Genomic DNA, 22,409 nt, shown 5'->3' with positions numbered 1-22,409 from the left:
CCCAACTGTCTCAAGGGTTTTTATTAAGAAAGGATGCTGAATTTTGTCAAATGCTTTTTCTGCATCGATTGACAAGATCATATGGTTACCTTTTATTAATGTGATGTATCACATTGATTGGCTTGCGAATATTGAACCAGCCCTGAAGCCCAGGAATGAATCCCACTTGATCATGGTGAATAATTCTTTTTATATGCTGTTGAATTCGATTTGCTAGTATCTTATTGAGAATTTTTGCATCCATATTCATCAGGGATATTGGCCTGTAGTTCTCTTTTTTTGCTGGGTCTCTGTCTGGTTTGGGAAACAAAGCAATGCTGGCTTCATAGAATGAGTCTGGAAGTTTTCCTTCTCTTTCTATTTTTTGGAACAGCTTGAGAAGGATAGGTATTATCTCTGCTTTAAATGTCTCGTAGAATTCCCCAGGGAAGCCATCTGGTCCTGGACTCTTATTTGTTGGGAGATTTTTAATAACTGATTCAATTTCTTTGGTGGTTATGGGTCTGTTCAAATTTTCTATTTCTTCCCGTTTGAGTTTTGGAAGTGTGTGGGTTCTTAGGAATTTCTCCATTTCTTCCAGGTTGTCCAGTTTGTTGGCATATAATTTTTCATAGTATTCCCTGATAATTGCTTGTATTTCTGAAGGAGTGGTTGTAATACATCCATTTTCACTCATGACTTTATCTATTTGGGTCCTCTCTCTTTTCTTTTTGAGAAGCCTGGCTAGAGGTTTATCAATTTTGTTTATTTTTTCAAAAAACCAACTCTTGGTTTCATTGATCTGCTCTACTGTTTTTTTTTTTTTGTTTGTTTGTTTGTATTTTATATCGTTATTTCTGCTCTGATCTTTATTATTTCTCTTCTTTTGCTGGGTTTGGGGTGTCTTTGCTGTTCTGCTTCTATTTCCTTTAGGCGTGCTGTTAGATTTTGTATTTGGGATTTTTCTTGTTTTTTGAGATAGGCCTGGATTGTGATGTATTTTCCTCTCAGGACTGCCTTCGCTGCATCCCAAAGCATTTGGAGTGTTTATTTTCATCTTCATTTGTTTCCATATATTTTTTAATTTCTTCTCTAATTGCCGGTTGACCCATTCAGTCTTTAGTAGGGTGTTCTTTAACCTCCATGCTTTTGGAGGGTTTCCAGACTTTTTCCTGTGGTTGATTTCAAGCTTCATAGCATTGTGGTCTGAAAGTAGGCATGGTATAATTTCAATTCTTGTAAACTTATGAAGGGCTGTTTTGTGACTCAGTATATGATCTATCTTGGAGAATGTTCCATGTGCACTCGAGAAGAAAGTATATTCTGTTGCTTTGGGATGCAGAGTTCTCAATATATCTGTCAAATCCATCTGATCCAATGTATCATTCGGGGCCCTTGTTTCTTTATTGATCCTGTGTCCAGATGATCTATCCATTGCTGTAAGTGGGGTATTAAAGTCCCCTGAAATTACCACATTCTTATCAATAAGGTTGCTTATGTTTGTGATTGTTTTATATATTTGGGGGCTCCCATATTCGGCGCATAGACATTAATAATTGTTAGCTCTTCCTGATGGATAGACCCTGTAATTATTATATAATGCCCTTCTTCATCTCTTGTTACAGCCTTTAATTTAAAGTCTAGTTTATCTGATATAAGTATGACTACTCCAGCTTTCTTTTGAATTCCAGTAGCATGATAGATAGTTCTCCATCCCCTCACTTTCAATCTGAAGGTGTCCTCAGGTCTAAAAGGAGTCCCTTGTAGACAGCAAATAGATGGGTCTTGTTTTTTTATCCATTCTGATACTCTATGTCTTTTGGTTCGAGCATTTAGTCCATGTACATTCGTGTTATTTTTGAAAGATATGGGTTTACAGTCATTGTGTTATCTGTAGGTTTCATGCTTGTAGTGATGTCTCTGGTACTTTGTGGTCCTTGCAACATTTCACTCACAGAGTCCTCCTTAGGATCTCTTGTAGGGCTGGTTTAGTGGTGATGAATTCCTTCAGTTTTTGTTTGGGAAAACCTTTATCTCTCCTTCTATTCTGAATGACAAACTTGCTGGATAAAGGATTCTTGGCTGCATATTTTTCCTGTTCATCACATTGAAGATTTCCTGCCATTCCTTTCTGGCCTGCCAGGTTGCAGTAGATAGGTCTGCTACTACCCTTATGTGTCTACCTTTGTAAGCTAGGGCCCGTTTATACCTAGCTGCTTTCAGAATTCTTCTTTATGCTTGTATTTTGTCACTTTCACTATGATATGTCATGCAGAAGATCCATTCAAGTTACGTCTGAAAGGAGTTCTCTGCGCCTCTTGGATTTCAATGCCTTTTTCTTTCCCCAGATCAGGGAAGTTCTCAGCTATGATTTGTTCAAGTACACCTTCAGCCCCTTTCTCTTTCTCTTCTTCTTCTGGAATTCCTATTATACAGACATTGTTCTGTTTGATTGCATCACTTAGTTCTGTAATTCTCCCCTCATACTCCTGGATTTTTTTTTTTATCTTTTTCTCAGCTTCCTCTTTTTCCATAATTTTATCTTCTAATTCACCTATTCTCTCCTCTGCCTTTTCAATCCGTGCTATGGCCGCCTCCATTTTATTTGGCACCTCATTTATAGCATTTTTTAGTTCCTCATGACTACTTCTTAGTCCCTTGATCTCTGTAGCAATAGATTCTCTGCTGTCCTGTATGCTTTTTTCAAGCCCAGTGATTAATTTCATGACTAGTATTCTAAATTCTTGTTCTGCTATATTGCTTAAATCGGTTTTGATCAATTTGTTAGCTGTCACTACTTCCTGGAGTTTCTTTTGAGGATAATTCTTCCGTTTTGTCATTTTGGGTAGTCCCTGAGTTAGCTCTAAACTGCAGGGCACTTCCCTATGCTGTCTGGAGAAACTGGTGCTGGTGGGCAGGGCTGCAGTCAGACCCGATGTCTGCCCCCAGCCCACCACTGGGGTCACAGTCAGACTGGTGTGTACCTTATCTTCCCCTCTCCCAGGGGCAGGAATCACTGTGCAGTGGTGTGGCCCCTGTCTGGGGTACTTCCACACTGTCAGGCTTGTGGTGCTGCTTCGATGGGATCTGGCCAAAGATGTATTAGCCAGGGTGGATCTGCAAGGTGCATGGGGGTGGGAGGGGCAGGCTTAGCTCGCTTTGCTGTTGGTGGTCCCCTGTGGGAAGGGCCCTGCAACACCGGGAAGGAGGCAGGTCCGTGGGAGGGATGGATCCATAGAAGCACAGTGTTGGGTGTTTGCGCAGTGCAAGCAAGTTTGGTGGCGGGAACTGGTTCCCTTTGGAATTTCGGCTGGGGGATAGGAGAGGGAAATGGCGATTGCCAGCACCTTTGTTCCTCCACCAAGCTGAGCTTTGTCTTCCAGAGCTCAGCAACTCTCCTTCCCGGCGTTCTCTCGCCCTCCCAGGTCTCTGAGAGCAGAGCTGTTGACTTTTAACATTCCAGATGTTATGTCCTGCTGGCTGCCAGAACTACATGGTCCAGCCCCTCTGCTTTTGCAATGCAGACTTCAGGGGCTCTGCCTTGCCAGCCGGGCTGTCCCTCTACCACCCCAGCTCCCTCCTGCCAGTCCGTTTACCATGCACCACCTCTCCACCCTTCCTACCCTCTTCTGTGGGCCTCTTGTCTATGGTTAGCTCTGGAGAGTCCATTCTGCTAGTCTTCTGGTGGTTTTCTGGGTTATTTAGGCAGATGTGGTGGAAGCTTAGCGATCAGCAGGATGAGGTGAGCCCAGCATCCTCCTACGCCGCCATTTCCTCTCCTATGACTCTCCATTTAACTTATAAAATAAGTCAACTTGGATTTCAATTTTGTCCATTAATACATATAACATATAAACACAAGGGATAAGCTATAACTTATCTGTGGTGTGTGTGTGTGTGTGTGTGTGTGTTTGGGGGTAGTGTAAGAGGATAAAATGTTGATTTTGAAAAGATAAAAATTGCTCGATAAATCCTAATGTCTTTTCTCTAAGGTAAAAGTATTTTTATTTGTAACTCATTTGATAAGTGAAGAGAGTGATTGGAATATAATGACCAGATATGACTGATTGGCTTCAGGTTGTATCCTCATTTGGTCTGATGATCATGGGATATGTCCAATTATTAAATTTTTATAGTAAATATTATAATGAGTTGACTCAAATAATTGTCATGCAACCTGTGCCAAGAATCTATAAGAGTGTTCCTCATCTGTAACATAAAGAGATTGAGTTAAATAATCTCTAATGTCCTTTTTAGTTCTATGAAGTTAAGTCCTTTGCTTCTGGTTTTATTTTTCCACCTCTGTTTAGTTAGCATACAGAAATGAACCTACCATCAGAACGTCACCCACTTTAAAAAAAATATCACCCACTTTCTTCACAAGTAGCATCCAACTACAGTGTTATGAATCTAATATACTTGTTAATGAACTTTCATCTTAAGTCTCTTTATTGGAGAGGTTTTTAGTTCATTTGCTGGCAAGGAGGGAAATACCTTCACCTACATATGTGTTTAGTACTTTTTCAGATTCTTCTTGACTTTATTGTGTCAAACAATAAAGATCAGTTTACCAGGGCAGATAACAGAATGACTTTAAATTTGTTATGTTTCTACCCTATGATTTTTCTCCTAGAAGTAGTGTGGCAAATGCAACAAACTGATAACTATTTTCAGGATACATGATTCACATAGCTTTCAACAACAGAATTCCCTTACAGCTTTCAAAATAATATGCTTACTATTTGGTACTTGATTATGTGTATTTGGGCTAGGTATTAATCAATGTAAATAATGTTCCTGCTCTAATAGAAAAACCCATAAATTTCAGTGGCTTAACACCATAGAAGTTTACTTCTCACTTACTTCACTGAATGTGTGTTGGTGAATGTTCTGGTTGCTCTGGGCACTGGCAATTACCTGATAAACATGGAACATCTCTTGGGATGTCAGGTCTTAAAGTGGTATATATTACTTCTGGTGACATTTCATTGACCAGAACTAGTAAAATGGCCCCATCTAGATACCACGGGCTAGGAAATGTAGTCTTCCTAACATGCCTAGAAGGAAATTAAAATGGGCTGGTAAACACAGGGGATTGTTTCTGCTATAGTATTCTACAGATAGCAATGAGCCATATTTAGTAATGAGTTGAAGAAAAGGGGCCTGAAGGAGAAAGCAGCTTATCTAGGCACATTATCCATGACCAAGGTTAGGGTGGTCGTTAGAAGTTGTAACAATTATCATGTTGTATTTAGATAATTCAGAAACCAAAGAGTGGTAAAAGTTTAGAAATTAAGTTGATACAAGGCTGGAGAGGATAAATGCTGAGTAGGGGGAATGTACATTATTATCTGCAGTGTGTGTGTGTGTGTGTGTGTGTGTGTGTGTGTGTGTGTATGTGTGTGTGTGTTGGGGGAGTATTTACAGATTTGTGTGGATGCCCTACCTCCTAACTGTTCTATAGTCTACACTTGCTTTTATGTCATGGCTTAAACTTAAGATCTCTCTAAGCTGCAAGCTTAAGAAGCTAGAAAAAGAAGAGCAAATTAAATCCAAAATAACAATAAAGATGGACACAAAAACAATAAAAACAGAAATCAATAAAATAGGAAATAGAAAAACAATATAGACTACAAATGAAACAAAAAGTTGATTCTTTGAGATCAATAAAATTGACAAGTCTGTAGCTAAACTGATGAGGAAGAAATAGAAGATACAAATGACCAATATCAAGAATGAAAGTGAGAATATCCCTAGAGAGCATAGAGACATTAAAAGAATAATAAAGGAAATACTATGGAAAACTTTATCCCAATTAATTTTGACAAGATAAATGAAAAGGACAAGTTCTTTAGGAGCTTACTCAAGAACTAGATAACCTGAAATATATAATATTTTTACTGATATACATTAGTATATAATATTTATTGTTATATATTAATATATTTATTATTTATTATATATTTAATATATTTATTATTATATATTAATATAATTTATTATTATATAAATATAAAATATATGTATACGATATATGACATTTATATAATATGTAAATATTAATATATAATAGTAAATATAATATATTTAATATATAATATATATTTAATATATTTAAATATATATTACATGTGACTTTATATATATATTTTAAATATATATATATATATATATATATATATATATACGCAAGTATATATATAGTATATATATAACGTGAGAAAATACATTTTTGTTGTTTAAGCCACAAAGTCTGTAGTATTCTGTTATGGCTGCCTTAGGAGTCATAACACAATAATATATGGTGATCAAATGAGGTTTATCTCATTTGAAGGGTTGGTTTAACATTTGAAAATCAGTGTAATTCACCAAAATTACAGCATAAGAAAGAAAAATCAGGGGCACCTGGATGGGTCAGTTTGTTAAGTGTCTGACTCTTGATTTCTGCTCAGGTCATGATCTCATGGTTTGTGAGACCAAGCTGGCATTGGGCTCTGTGCTGGCAGTGTGGAGCCTGCTTGGGATTCTTTCTCTCTCCTCTCTCTCTGCGCCTCCCCCTAGTCACGTGCACACACACTCTCTCTCAAAATAAACATTAAAAAAAAAAGAAAGAAAAATCACATGAATATCTCAATAGATGAAAAAAAACCATTTTGACAAAATTCAATACCCATTCATGATAAAAAGAAAATAAAACGTCTCAACAAACTAGGAATAGTAGGGAACTTTCTCAACCTGATAGAAATCACCTACCAAAAACTTACAGATAACATCATACCTAATAGGGAAAAAGTAAATGCTTTCTCCCTAAGATCAGAAACTAAGCAAGAATTCTTATTCATTCGATTTAATATTGTACTAAAGTTCCAGATCAGTGCAATAAAGCAAAGGGTAAAACTATCTTCATTCACAAATGACATGATCGGCTATGTTGAACATAATAAGGAATTTATTTAAAAACTAGTAAAGGGGTGCCTAGGTGGCTTAGTTGGTTAAGCTGCCTTGGCTCAGGTCATGATCTCATGAGCTCATGGTACCATATATAAAAATTAAGTCATAAGAATTTATGATAAGAATTTAAACAAAAAGAATTAAAACCATAAAACCTCTAGAAGCAAACATAGGGGAAATCTTTGTGACATTATGTTGGTCAAAGATTTCTTGGGACACAAAAAACACAAATCATAAGAGAAAAAAAGTGGTAGAGTAGACTTCATTTAAATTAAAAACTTCTGTTCTTCAAAGAAACTTAAGAAATTGAAAAGGTAAGACAAATATGGGGAGAAAATATTTACAGAATACATATCTGATACAGAACTTGTATCCAGGATATAAAATAATTCTTACAATTCAACAATTAGAAGACAAAAAGAATCTATTTAAAAAAAATGGGCAAACGTTTTTAAACAGCCACTTCTGAAAGAAGACATAGAAATTGGAAATAAGCACATAAAAGGAGGCTCCATACCATTCATCATTAACAATTCCCAGTCGAACTACAGTTATATACCACTATGCACACAAAAAGCCAAAATTAAAAAAAAATTGACAATATGTTGGCAACATGTTGGCAAGAATGTAGAATACTGGGTCTCTCATACCTTGCAGATGGAAATGCAAAATAATATGGCCAATTTGGAGAACTATTTCATGAATTTTTGAAAAAATAAGGTTAAAAATACATAAACCACATGAGCAGTGATCCCACATCTGGGTGTTTATCCAAGAATATACATACACACACAAAAAAACCCTTGAACATATATATTCATACATTTTCCTTATAATAGCCAAAAACTAGAGTGTCCATCAACTTGTAGAGAAACAAATTATGTATCCATGCAATGGAACACTACTGAACAATAAAGAGGAATAAATTACACGTTCATATAAAAACATGCATGGGGGGGGGGGTGCCTGGCTGGCTCAGTTGGTAGACCATGTGACTCTTGATCTCAGGGTCCTGAGTTCAAGCCACATGCTGGTCATGGAGCCTACTTAAAAAATAAAAAAAGAAAAACATACATGAATCTTAAAAGCATTATGCTATGTGAAAGAAGACAGATAACAAAAATTTCATATTGTATGATTCCATTTATATGGAATTCTAGAAGGGCAAAACAGAAAAGCAGGTCAGTAGCTGCTAGGATCCAGGGTTTGGAGGGAGGGATTAACTACAAAGGAGCATGGAACTTTTTTGGGGGAGGGAGGGGAAAAATATCTTGATTTTATCAGTGATTTACACAACTGTATACATTTGCCAGAGCTCACTGAATTGTATACTTAACAATTCTGATCACCAGTTCCAACATGTGTGTGTTTTCCCCCTGTACCACCAAGCAATTCTCCCACACCAGTTGGGTATTCTACAATTCAACTGAGTTGTGACCCTATTTACCTGGAGACAGCATCAGATCCCACATGTTAAGGGCTCAGTCCTTAAAGGGACTAATGGCAAGACTCTCCTCTCCCCTTCAGAAATCAGAAGTTCAGGTTGCCACTTCGGCTTCTGAACAACCTGCTATAGACTGAAGGTTGCCATGGCCTCCTCCTCAGGTTTAATTAATTTGCTAGAACATAACTTGGAGAAACAGTTTACTAACTAGATTACCAGTTTATTATTAAAAGATGTAACTCAGTAACAGCTAGATGGAAGAGATGCAAAGGGCAAAGTATGAGGAAAGGGCATGAAGCCTCCATGTCCTGAGTGAGCCACTTCTCTCAGAATCTCTAAGTGTTCACCAACCTGGAAACTCTGAACCTGTGCTGCTTTTTGGTTTTTATGGAGGCTCCATTACATGGATACTATTGATTAAATCATTGGTTCTGGGCAACAATTCAACCTTCAGCCCCTCTCCCGGCCTCATTAACAAAACAAAAAACATTTTAATGCTCTGGCACTTGGGAAATTCTGAAGGTCTTAGGAGCCTCTGTGCCAGGAAAGAGGACAATCTTATAAGTCACGGTATCATAACACTTAAAATTGGTGAGCTTTACTGTATGTAAATTGTACCTCAATAAAGCTGATACTGAAGGGAAAAGATTCTTTTCTCCAGGGTTTCTGACTGGATTTATATAAATCAATAAACCAAAATAGCTGCTCTCATAGATCTTAGAGGTGAAATGACTCAAAAAGAGCCACTCTGCCAGAATTCAGCCTCAGGAACTTGTCATCTCTTGCAAGTAATTCAGCAGTTGTGTCTAGAATGAGAATCTTTACTGGGAAATAGAAAACTGATAGATCTCTCTTCTTTCAGAAACAAATTTACAGAAATTTTCAAATGTAAGAGTTCATAATGCATATATTTTGTGATAAGAGTTCTATTCAAAGTCCTCCTACCTATTTTGTTGATAGTGCTTACCAACAATACTCTCTGTAGTCACTGAAATCAAAGAATTCTTAAACAACATGTTACTCTTTCTCAAAACAAGGAGAGAGAATTGTTTCATTCATTTATGCATTCAGTGAACATTTGTTGAGCACCTCCTCTGTGCTAGGCAATAGGCTGAGAGAAAAAGTGAATGAATGAATGAATGAATGAATAAATAAATAAGGTGTGGTCTTTACCCTCTGGAGATTTCTGTCTGCTCTAAGTTTCTTGGGGTCACAATTCAGAGCATTGAGCTTTCAGGGATTTGTCATTGTCACTAAAGACTTGCTAGAAAGACTGAGGATCATGAAAATAAAGAATGTTTAAAAAAAATTTTTTTTTAACGTTATTCATTTTGAGAGACAGAGACAGAGGGCAAGCAGGGGTGGGACAGAGAGAGAGGGAGACACAGAATCATAAACAGGCTCCAGACTCTGAGGTGTCAGCATAGAGCACGATGTGGGGCTTGAACTCACCAGCCGTGAGATCATGACTTGAGCCGAAGTCAGATACTTAACTGACTGAGCCACCCAGGTGCCCCAAGAATGTTTTTAATTGAAAGTTCTTTAAATCCCCAAATGCTGCAGTTTTTCAAGAGGGAAGGCCAATCTTTCCCATTCATAAAAAAGGAAATGGGGGCCCAAGGACAAGAAGCTTCCATCCCATGGTTAGACGATGAGTGAGCGAAGACTCTCTTCTTGTTCAACAGTCTGGAGGCCCCTGGGATCATCTTCATTGTGATCATTCCTCTCATTACTCACTGTGGAGCAGCCTGTTACTATGTTATGCTTTCTTCTTGGAGAAATGCCAGGTTACTTTTACAATTTGAACACACATACCATTAGTAATTTCCATAGGTCATTTCTACTCTGTAAAAAATATTATAAGTGGAATGCTTATTTCAGCAAAGAAATGTTTTCTATGTAATCTTCCTTCAACACAAATACTGCTTTTAAAACAATTCCTTTCCATTTGTTGAATAATTCTGAAAAAACTGATTTGTTTTTTGAGGGAAATAGTGACTTTTCCACAAATATTTTCAGCAATTATTTTGATAGTTAAGTATTTTCTGGTGAAGTAGGAGGGAGCAGATAGGTTTTCAAGTGTGAAATAGAAAAGCGGCTGTAGCAGTGTAAAGATTTGGTTTTTGTTTTTAATTGTTTTTAATGGTTGAGTTGGTGTGTAGTATTGCACTAAAAAGCTTTATCTTCTCATAAAAATAAGACAGTATAATCATATGGTATTCTTGACCCATACTTTCATTTGTCATTTATTCAGTGCCTCCTATGAGCCAAACCCTGTATGAGGCAGTGCTGTCAACAAAACTCTTATGAAGATGGCAATATTCTGTCTGCATTGCCTAAATATAGTAGTCATTAGCCACATTTCAAATGTGGCTAAAAACTGAATTTTAATCAGCTTTAAATTTCATTTAAATTTAAATCGCTACATGTAGCTAGTAGTTATCAAATTGGGCAAGATATGTATGAGGAGTAATTAATACGAAGTGTCTCAATATGCACAATGTAGTTGTGGTGTATTTGGAAAGATGTAGATGTAGGATTTTTTCCCAGTGATTTCTGTCCACAAGGGTACCAAATCTTTCAGAATCATCACTTGCAATGAATCTACAATTAAAGTGAGTAAGTCTGTATTCAAAGGTCCAATGCATCCTATGCATACTTAAATGTCCACGTAAATATATGTGCACGCATATTTACAGTGAGAAAACAAAATGCTAGGATTCTTTCAAGCTAAGAAATTTAAGAGGATGGTAGAATAGGACTCTTAGGTTCAATTGCTCATTGACAATTGTCAATGCAATAGATATCGAAGGTATCAAAGCGAATATGAGACAGACCTCTACCCCATGCACAGTTTTTTAATGTTTTATTTATTTTGAGAGAGAGAGACTGTCTGTGTGAGCAGGGGAGGGGCAGAGAGAGGGAGGGAGACACAGAATCTGAAGCAGGCTCCAGGCTCCGAGCTGTCAGCACAGAGCCCGACAAGGGGCTTGAACTCAAGAGTTGTGAGATCATGACCTGAGCCGAAGTTGGATGCTAAACTGACTGAGCCACCCAGGCGCCCCAAAATACACACGCTGTGAGCAGAGTCTGAACTTGTACTGGGAGACCCCATTGGATTTCGAGTCCAATGCCTTAACCCCTCAGCCATCACAGCCACCTCACGCACAAATTTTTATGGAAATGGTCCTGAGACCCTATTCCACAATTGGGGTCCTATAGTCAGATCAAAGTTATAAAAACAAGCAAGATTATGAAAAGAGTAGGGAGCCTGGCTCTACTCCCCACTAGGGGGAGGTGGGAGGTGCTACTCTCTAATTCTAAGCCAGTGAAGGGACTTCCAGGGGCCCTTGGGCCTTGGAGATATTTGATACTGTTCCCTGTAGTTGGAAAATACTGAGGATGGTGGACTAACTCATGTCCCAAACAGCTAATGGAGACTGCTGCTTCCCAGGAAACTCAGTGTGGGAGTGAGTCGACCATGCTTTGGGGCAGGGCCAGCGATCTCTTGCTGTGTGGTTGGGTTAGCCTGCACTTCCGGAATTAGTAAACTCAGGGATATGTGTTTCCTGTGGACCAGATGTGAATCACTTGCAAGACCCTTGGCCTTGGATTGACCTTCTTGGGGTCTATACAACAGGGTGGGCTGGAGAGAGACTTCAGTGGGAACAGGTGTCCTGCTGGGTACCTAGGGTTGAATAACAGGAACAGGGGACCTCTCCCACCCTCTTTCCCACTGCATACTTCCAGCTAAGAAGAGAAAATTTAATGCTAGGTCAATTTTTTTTAAGCCACTTCCCTTTATTTGGATACCTTCTAGAGGTTACAAGAGGAAACCTAGTCTTCGTGACATAAAACTGTAACACAAACATACCGTAAGCACCATGCAGCTGGCCACGTGGACTTCTACCTCCAGGTAGACCTGGCAAGGGTTGAAGGTACAGGTGAAGCACCTCTTGCTTGCAAGACCTTACACACCGTGGTTTTTAGATCTTCCTCTCCCTTCGCCAGAGGAGGGCGCCTTTCCTTCCAGGCCCTGCCTCTCTGCTGCACACGACCTGAGGCAAGAGGAAAAAAAAGCACAGGTCTTTGGCACTTTCGACTGAAAACGTAGTTTTTCGTTTGCTACCCCCCTGCAGGCACATTCGATGTGGGATAGTCCCGAGACTAGACTGCGGGGTGGATGTGAACCCCTGGTCCTCCGAGGCTGGACCCTCCTGAGGGGGAATGGACCTTAAATGGGGAGGCGGGTGGGCAGGTCCCCGGGACTCTAGCAGTGGTAGTCGCCCTAGGAGCTCCTTCAGAGGCAAACATACCCCAAAACAGATCTGAGAGGCCTCTGCCCGGCGTCCCCGCCGCCCCGGACGCTGGGGGGGGGGGGCGGCGGGCGTTGGAGATGGGGGTGGGGGTGCTAAGCGCTAGTCTTGGCCGGCGCGCGGCCCTGAGCTCTTCTCGGGCCCGAGACACACGGCGCCCAACTCGCAGTTCCTTCACGCGGCTCTTCCAGAGAGGAAACACCCTCGAAAGCGCCTCTCACTTTCCTCAGGGTAGGAAAACTGTCGGAGAAGAAGACAAAGCAACAGGCAGGGTTCCGCTCTCCAGCTGGAGGCCGGAGGGCGAGCTCAGGGCACCGAGCGCCGGCTGAAGGCCTGGGGCACCGCCCCCTATCCGCCCCTGGGGCACCGCCCCCTCCACCTCCCCTTCCACCCCCTCCCACTCTCTAGAAGTTACCTCTTCCCGCTTTCCCGCCCCATCTCCGCCCCCGGGCGCCTACCCCGCCCACCGTCCGCCTGCCCGAGCCTTCGCGCGGACGCCTCGGGGGGCCTCGGGGGGCCTCAGGGGCGGGCGGGCGGACGGCCTCCGCAGCCTCCGCCAGGGTGCGCACCGCCTCCGCCACCGCCACCGCGGGGCTGCTTGCTCGCCTCCACTCGGCTGTCCCGGGAGCCCAACAAAGAGCGCGCGGCGCCGGCCGCCAGCCCTCAGTCGCGCCCTAGGCTCCCTCGGAGCGCCCGGTGGCCCGGCGACAGTTTCGGCGCAGGCGATGGAAGATGGAAGGAAGAAATGCCGCGGTGAGGCTCGAGAACCGCCGGGGGCTGAAGGGCGTGTAGGCTCGAGCGCGGTGCTCACTCAGACGGGGGTTTGCTTTGCTTTGTCGCTCCTCAGTGCCTCAGGGTTCCTGGGCCACTTGTGTTTGTGCCTTGATGTCAGGTTCTGGTAACAGTTTTCCTTTTTGCTCTTTCTTTGTGTGTGTTAGGAGCCCAGAAGGGTCAGCTTTGTGGTGTTAACGTTGAGGTGTTTTAATTCAACCCTCCGCTTTGAAAACCTGACTTGGGAGAAAAGCCTGAGTACTCATACTTGCTTAATGATCAAAAGAAGGGAAGCATTAAAGAGGACTTGCGGTGCCAATTTTTACTCTGCCCAAGTCAGCTCTTGTATTTAGGGGCTATCATGTTTCTCTGTCAGGGAAAATAAAAGCCAAAAAAACAAAAAACGAAAACAACAAAAATACCCCCAAAACAAATTTGCATTGAACGAGCAAACGGGAAGATTATTTGGTATAATATTCTCAGTATCTTTTAAAGACGTTTCATTCTGTTTTACATGCATTTAACTTTTATCTGCTGTTTCAGCTGTGAGTTATAGCAAATTATGTTCTGAGATTAAAAAAAAAAAAAGGTTAACACTTAGAGAACCTGGGTTTAGAATGTTGTCACTGACCTAAATAATAAATGTTTAGTTTTACCGTTCCCCTTGATGTTAAACACTCAGTAGACAGAAGAAGTAAAGGGAATTAGTTTTATTTTATAGAAACTGATTTGCTTGACAGTTGGATCCAGGGTTTCCACTCCAGAGTAACTCTTCTTCAGTGGGTCGAGGTGTTGGTGTGGGGATAAGGCAGATCTTGAAAATTACACGGAGTGGGATTCTGAGAACAAATGCTTCAATTTATTAACTATAATTGAATATATATAAAGGATTTTGAAAAGCCCAATAGCCAGGTAAGCAAGAGAGAATTTCTGCTGTCAAGGAGCTGCTTTCTAGTAGGAGAGACTTCTGCATAGGTTACGATGGGGGAATCCAGAGGAAGGAGAGCTTCTGACCTAGGGGCTTGGAAGTCCTTTGAGGAGCTAGTGGTTCAGCAGCACCTTGAAAGGGGGGAAGGATTTGGCTCGCTTTTTGTGTGTGGGGGAAAGGATGTTCTCTGCTGGAGGAAGAGAAATGCACTTTCTACCCTATTGCAAGAAATGCTTTACCATCCTTTCTTTTCTTAGACTATTTACAAATCAAGAGACGTTTCTTCAAAAAAGTCATTAAATTCCTCTTCAGTTGAAAATGCAGCATGCTCAGCAGAACCAGCAAAACAATACAGATAAATTAATACCTTCCCAACCAGTTTTTAGTGGCTTGATGTATGTCTTTAGAACAACTTTCGTATATCCATTCACAGATCATATCACCAATATATGATTTGTCTTGTGAGATATTTCATTAACGATGCTTTTTATACTGAAAGGAGCCAAGAGGTACCATGGAAAGCACTTGGGCTAGTAGTTAGGACGCCTGGCTTGTAGGTTTTGTTACCGACTGAGTTTTTGCTGTTGTCTTGGGCAAATCGTTTAACCTCTGTAGCTAAAATTTCTTCTTTTGTAGGTTGAGAGAATTGGGTAGATGCTTCCTCAGAGCCATCTAGCACTAGCATTTTATGGTATAATGCATAAACATGTACATGCATTACTAATTCAGTGATGTACTCTTCACATTCTATCTCTTAATTTGTGTTTGTGAATGGATTGTCACTCTTATCCTGGCCATTGAATGTGGGAGAGTGATTAAAGCTGCAAAGCTAAAATACCCTTATTTTAAGGTAAAGTTCCACAGTTGAATGTTACAAGCATAAGAAGCTTGATTTGCAAATCTGAATTTGTGTTGGCTTCAAAAAATGTTTTGTTGACACTCTTCACTTCATTTGTGAACAAAGAGTAATACATACTTTACTATGTAAAGAAAATTGAACCTTAAGAGGATAGTAAATCTTGGGAATTTGGAAATAAAAATAAAGTAAGACAGAAAATCTGCTCATTGAAAAAGGAAAATTCAGAGATGCTTTCTATAAATGACTATATTCACTTTTTAAAAAGTTGGTGTTTATATATTTGTTTGTTCATCCTGATGGAAATGTGAGTGGGATGTAGTCTGGCATTATATTAAAAAACATGTCGAAGGCATTACTGCTTTTAGAGGTGATTTTTTTTTTCCTTTAGAAATTCTGGAGTCATCTGTCCTGCCTTATTCATAAATGGACACACCATTGTGGAAATGGGTTAATTTCAGTCATGGTTAAGCTGAGGCAAAAACTATGTGAACATTAAACTGTGTATGTGCTCCAGATTGGTTTGTTTCAGGTTTACCTGAGGTATGTTGTCATATGGCAATTATGAAAAGAACAGTTCTTTGGGCTTGGGTTAGGAGGTGAGTAATGGATGGTGATCTTTCCCAGTTTTTAGAAATGAATTCAGATATGGTTGACGTTTAGGCTGTCTGTGAAAAATAATCTGGCGATCAGTAGGTGACCAAAGTTCACTTACCTCAGGACATGAGTCAGGCTCACAGAAGGCTGGGGATCTAGTTTAGTTTCAAATCAACATTTAGGGATTCTTCCTCTGTAGTCTGGGCTAAACACGGAAGTCCCTACTTGCCTTTGTTAAGAGTGGAGATGATTTATCTTGAATACTGCCTTTTAGTTCTTTCTGAGTTCTTTCACAGTTAAACCAGCTTAACCTTACTTTAGAAGAGTACAGAATCCAGGTGAATTTCTCCAGAGCATTTGTTCAGAGTGTCCCTGTCTGGACCGTTTGTGCAGTTTGTGATATTGTATGCAGATTCAGAGGTTTGCTGGAAAGAATTTTAGTGGTGGCATTTTTTAGAGTGTCCCTTTGTACTTTTCCTGTGTTTCGGAGTTACAAAGACATTTTTCACATGCTGCAAATTAGTTTTAGTGCAGTGGCTACAGTGGCGATGTCAATCACTGTTGCAGTTTACAGTGGAGAAAATGGATAATTTGCAGCATATAGTTAACAAGTTATTCTTACATCCAGATCACCAGATTTCTGTGCCTCATTTAAAAATAAGGTGTAACTCATAACAATAATGAATCTTTGCTTATGCTATCTTTTTTATATAAAAATAGCACATGTCCCTGCAGACCTTGTTTTTCACTGTTCCCAGAAGGTCAACAAACTGGGGCCCTAGTCGGCAGGGACTTTGTTGACAATCCAGGGCACAGACATGGTGAAGCTTTTCTCTTGGGGACACTTCTGGTGTGAGGGAGTCACTAGCTCCTCTCCTCTTCTTCCATGTGAGTGCCTGGCCTAGGCCAGGGCCCGCCACTCATTTCTTGGGGCTTGCTTGACTTCAAACAGCCATCTAGTATGAAGCTCCCTTTTCTTTGGCCACAAACCATTGATATGAGTCAGAATAATTGTTCATGTTGATGGATATTTTCAAGTTTATTCTTGGAGTTAGGGATTTAGGGTAAGTGGAAAAGTGAGCATTTTGATCCGAGCCTGGGGCTCTTTTCTTACAGAGTATTTTCCTGTGGGTTGTCCAAGCAGCAGCATTTTCTTTGAAGTTTCACCCTAAGTCCTAACTTCTGGAAAAATGCTTGTTTTAAGCATTAAAAAAATTTTTTTTGATGTTTATTTTTGCGAGAGCGAGGGGGCGTGTAAGCAAGCATTCAAGCAGGTGGGGGAGGGGCAAAGAGAGAGGGAAACACAGAACCTGAAGTAGCCTCCAGGCTATGAGCTGTCAGCACAGAGCCCAACACCAGGCTGGAACTCATGGACTATATGAGATCATGACCTGAGCCGAAGTCAGTCTCTTAATGGACTGAGACACCCAGGCGCCCCTTATTTTAAGCATTTTAGAAACCTCACTTAAGTTTTCAGGAGATGCATTGTTACCATCATAGCTAATACTGATTGAGATCTTACTGTGTACTTTCACAGATTACCTCCTCTAGTCCCCATGACAACCCCATGAAGTCAGTACTATTATCATTATCTCCATTCTGAAGTCTGGAGAGGTTAAGTAACACAGCTAATAAGTGGCAGAATGAGGTTTAAATTTGGCAGCCCAATTTTCTTAACTACTATTCTGCTTTTATGTCCTCAAAGTTAGCATTGTGTGTTGTAGAAACTGAACTTTTTGGTTGTCATATTTGGATTCTGTGGGTCTTAGAATCTGAAATTGGATGACTAATAAACAACCATTATTTTATATATGTGTTGCCTTAAATAGTAGGACCAGGATTGTTGTTTGGCTCAAGAGATGGAAATTGTGTAATTTTCTTTCAAAAACACCTGTAGTGTCTAAAGGGTTCACTAACTGGATCATGTAAGGAGTTCATATAGTTATAAGCAATTTATTGAAATTCAAAACAAAGCAGACCAACAATTTAAAATTGAACTTTCACCTATTTTAACTTATAATTATGTCACCTCATAGAAGTGATCTAGGCTTTTTTTTTTTTTTTTTTTTTTTTTTTTTTTTTTAATAACTGTGGGTATTGACACACAGAAGGCTAATTTTTTCTTCTTGTGAGCTGGGACTTAGGTTGCTGAGAAAAGGACCTGAAACAATGAAGCGGAGAATGGGGAATGAGCTGAGGGCATTAATAAAAAGATCAGGCGGCAGCTGCTCCCCTTTCTTTTGCCTTCTGTTCCCAGACTTTTGCTAAGAAAAAGTGAATTATAGAAATGGAGCAGCTTGGTTCTTTCTATGGCTATTTGGTCTGTGGACAAGGCAAGTAGAAAAATGTGAATAGAAGAAGTTATAGCTTGTTTTGTTTGGGCTTCAGAAGATTATTGGTTAAGGGCCTGTGGAGTTGCTTTTCTCTGTATATGAACACTTATACCCTTTTCTGAATTTTGATTTTCAGCAATCCTTTCCAAGAAGTTATTTGATAGGCACAGTATAGATGGACTCATAGGACATTGAGGAAAGGGGACATCTAGGTGTAAAGTGAGTGGCACAGACAGTTGCTGCCTTTGTGGTTAATAATAGTTTCTAACAAAATTATATTGGGAAAACACTGAGAAATAGCAGCAGGTCATGAGATCTTTCATAGCATCTCCTCTGATCTTTCCTTCATCTCTCTAAACGCTGCAGTCAACCTGCAAGTGTTTGAAGAAGCACTTGGGTCTTTCCTTGGGTCTGAAACTATTCATTGGAATATCAGTTTGCTTTGGGCAGATGTTTACATTTATCAGCTTCATTTCTGGTGGCTCCAAAGGGTCCATGAGGTGTCTGCTGATGCTTATGTCTCCCTATAAAAACCTCCTGTGTGGGAAAAAAAATCTCATTGCTTTCCATGAACTAATATCTGTAAGTAATAAATTAAGGCAGAAACTAAAGTACAGACATTAATATGCTGTTCATTCATTCAGCAAATGTTAAGTACTTATCATGTGCTAAGGTCTCTGTTAGGCTCCAAAAACCCTCGTGCACTGACCACTAAGAAAACCTGCCAGGAACATTCAGAGGCATTTGGGTACTTCTGAGAGTCAAACCTCACAATCTGTGAGTACTGGTACTGTGCCTAAGAACTCTGAACTTAAAAACTTTCATAGAATCAGTGAAGTTTCTGTCCTGCAGTATTGTTAAACAGTACTTTCTGCTATGATGGAAATATTCTGTATCCGTGCTGTCCAGTATGGGAGTCAGTAACTGCATGTAGCTACTGAGAGCAGTTGGAATGTGGCTAATGAGATTTAGAAATTGGATTTTAAATTTTATTTATTTAGGTAAATTTAAATAGCCTCATGTGACAAGTGGCTAATATATTGGGTAACATAGCTCTAGAGCAAAAATGCATTAATAGATGGCATTGGCTGTCCTACGCAGTCATTTCTCACTTGACCATCTGGTTGCTTATGATGTGTTTACTGATTAGGCCTTGCTAAGTTTTTAGTTTTGCACACAGTTACTCCATCATGTCAGATAAGTACAAAAGCAGTGAGCGTGTATGGAAGCATGGGATTTTAATGGAAATGAAAGTGAAGGTAAAATCATTAAATGTGCTGAGAAGGAAGGAAAAAAAATATATTTGACAATAGGAACTATTCTGGAAAAAAAGTAATTGTGTAATAGGTAGCATGCAGTTGACAATACTCAGCAAGATGGAGGAAAACCTTTGATAAAATGGAAAAACTTGAGTGTCTGGCTGAGAGTCCACTATGATATTAATGAGTTGTTTGAGAACTTACAGAGATGGTGAGAATGCTACAGTTGACTTTTTCTGTTGCAAGCTGTGGGTAGTTCCATAGTTTCCAATCCCCTTTGATCTGCTTTTCATCACAGAGAGTATCCAGGTGGGTAGTGGTTGATATCCAAGTGGCTAAGGTCTTTCCTGGGCCCCCTGCAAAGCTGTGTTGGAGAGTCAATAGATTTTCAGTGCAGATGAAACTAAGATGTCTGCATAGTATAAATATTGACAAGGAATGTGCCTGGTTTTATTTATTTATTTATTTAAAATTTTTTTTAGTTTTAGAAAGAGAGAGAGCATGTCATATAGGGGAGAGGGGTGGAGAGGGAGAGAGAGAGAATCTCAAGCAGGCTCCACGCTCAGGGCAGAGCCCAATGCAGGGCTCAATCCCACCACCCTGGGACCCTGACCTGAGCGAAAGTCAAGAGTTTCATGCTCAACTGACTGAGCCACCCAGGTGCCCCAAGGAATGGGCTTGGTTTTAAAACTACACATTAGTAGAGGTGCTTCTGCACCATGGTTAGAGATAGAGAAAACACTAAGACTGTGGAATGGTGAAAAAAAAGCTTACTCTTTTTCCCCAAATACCTTGTAGTGACAAGTCTGGGAGGTGGACTTGTTTGCAGGCTTGAGTGGAATTTGTGTGAAATCATGAGAGAATTCTCATGGTTAGGTCTCTGCTGGAATACATTCTAGTTTTTGAGTTTTGTAGCTTGTGGTGAAAATACAGTGATTATCACCACCTACTGTGCAAAATGTGGGGATAGGAAATGGAGAAGGAATAACATGTATTCTATATATGTTACATGCCAGATTCTATATGAAGGATGTGTGTATGTGTGTGTGTGTGTGAATTTATATATTATATTTTCTTTATAATACTGTAAGATAGGTGGTATGCCCATTTTTAGAGGATGAAATTGAAGCTCATGAAGGTTTAAATGGGATTCTTTTTTATAAACAAATTGTTGCAATAAAATTTACATACCAAAGTTTTAAATGGGATTCTTTTTGAAAACAAATTGATTGACATACAATTTACATACCACACAACTCATCCAAGTAGACAGTCTACTTTCTGTCTCTATCGATTTGCCCATTCTGCACAATATATGGCCTTTTGTGACAGTCTCCTTTTTAGCACAATGTTTTTAGTGCTCATCCACATTATAGCATGTATCAGTATTTCATTCCTTTTTATGCTGGATAATATTCAGTTGAATATACAGGGTACATTTCATTTGTTCATTCATCAGATAGTGGGTTGTTTCCATTTTTTAACTATTGGGAATAATACTGCTTTGAACATGCACATACAAGTTTTTGTGGAGACACAGTGTTTTCATTTCTCTTGGGTATATACATAGGAATGCAATTGCTGTGACATATTGTAACTCTATGTTTAACATGGAGGAATTGCCAAACTGTTTTTCACAGGGTCTGCACTATTTTACATCCATCAGCAATGTGTGAGAGTTCCCATTTCTCTATATCCTTATCGACACTTGTTATTTTCTGTGTTTTTGATTTTAACTATCTTAGTGGGTATGCAGTGTTATTTCATTGTGGTTTTCCCTAATGTAGTTGAGCATCTTTTCATGTGCTTGTTGGCCATTTGTAAATTGTTGGAGAGATGTCTGTTTAGATCCTTTGCTCTTTGTAAAATTGGGTTGTCTTTTAAAATTATGTATTTGTCTTTTTATTATTAAATTATAATTTTTTTGTATATTATGGATACAAGTTTCTTGTCAGATATATGCTTTGCAAATATCTTCTTCCATTCTGTGGGTGGTCTTTTCACTTTCTTGTCTTATCCTTTGAAGCCTGTGAGGTTCTTTATCTTAAGCAAAGTGTGGGAGGGCTTAGCGCACTTAACATACTTACCAAGGTTAGTCAACAAAATGACTTGTAAAATGGCTTGTGTAATGAATGTCATTCTTTTTGTTTGTTTCTGGTTGGAGAACAAGGTGGGTTTACCCTTTGCTTAAACTACTCAGGATTGCAAAGCTTTCATGTGTGCTGAAAGCAAAATTTGGAAGTAGACTTTGCTGTACTGAAAATAGTGCTTTCCTCCTGGATTAGAGAACTGCTTAAAAGGAAAAAGAGACTTTACCTAAAAGAGCCCTCTTTTGAGGTCCTGTAATTTTATGATCTAAATAGTGTTTCCTATATTTGTCTGTTGCAGGAATTACCTGGTTTTAGATTTCCAGGGCTGATTAAAGGTTCTGGTTCAGTAGTTCTGAAGTGGCACTTTTCATCAACACCTCACATGATTAGAATCAGGAATGCTTCAGAAACTGATCTAAACAGGTGATAATAATGACCTTTTAGTGGTTGCTAGAACTTAATTAGACCTCTTTAGTGGGTGTGGCCACGAGGTGACAAACATCCCTCACTGAGGGTGATTACAAAGAGCAGATCCAGCCAGTCTGGCTACCTTGCTTAGGGAAGCTACTGATCTTGATCCAACACAACCCACAACACACACACATTCAACCTCAAAATTCTCTTCCCCTCCCCTCGAGTATAGTAGAGATGGTTCCACTATAAAAATTTAAACCAGATTCACAAACATTTTCAGGTCATCCTCTTGAGAGTGTTACTCTCTCCTTTTCCTACTCTTTAAGATGTGTTCATAATTTTCTTACCATTGTTGAGTCCCTGGAGGCCTTTCATAACCACACAGGTTCCCATGTAACTGGATGGTAGGTTATACTTTACTGGTCGGAGGGTGGAATTATTCTCATTCTAAAAGTCACACAGCTATTGAGT

General features: G+C 39.7%; 1 protein-coding gene across 3 annotated transcripts in view; it reads left to right on the top strand.

Moving 5' to 3' along the window:
- The window catches only part of PSD3 (pleckstrin and Sec7 domain containing 3), a 734,808-nt gene that overhangs the window by 137,884 nt on the left and 574,515 nt on the right, over positions 1–22,409 (top strand). Inside the window, exon 1 of one of the 3 annotated variants that reach the window (XM_042983314.1) lies at positions 13,222–13,443. The exons of the other annotated variants lie outside the window; for them this stretch is intronic. Within the exon in view, the coding sequence (XP_042839248.1) occupies positions 13,423–13,443 (21 nt within the window). The 5' untranslated portion in view covers positions 13,222–13,422. Of the gene's footprint in view, positions 1–13,221; positions 13,444–22,409 lie in introns of those variants that run through there. 3 annotated transcript variants of the gene reach the window in all.

Source organism: Panthera tigris, chromosome B1 (genome assembly GCF_018350195.1).
Source record: "Panthera tigris isolate Pti1 chromosome B1, P.tigris_Pti1_mat1.1, whole genome shotgun sequence".
Lineage (NCBI taxonomy): Eukaryota > Metazoa > Chordata > Mammalia > Carnivora > Felidae > Panthera > Panthera tigris.
The sequence above is the reverse complement of the archived record's forward strand: the minus strand, read 5'-3'. Positions and strand labels throughout refer to the sequence as shown.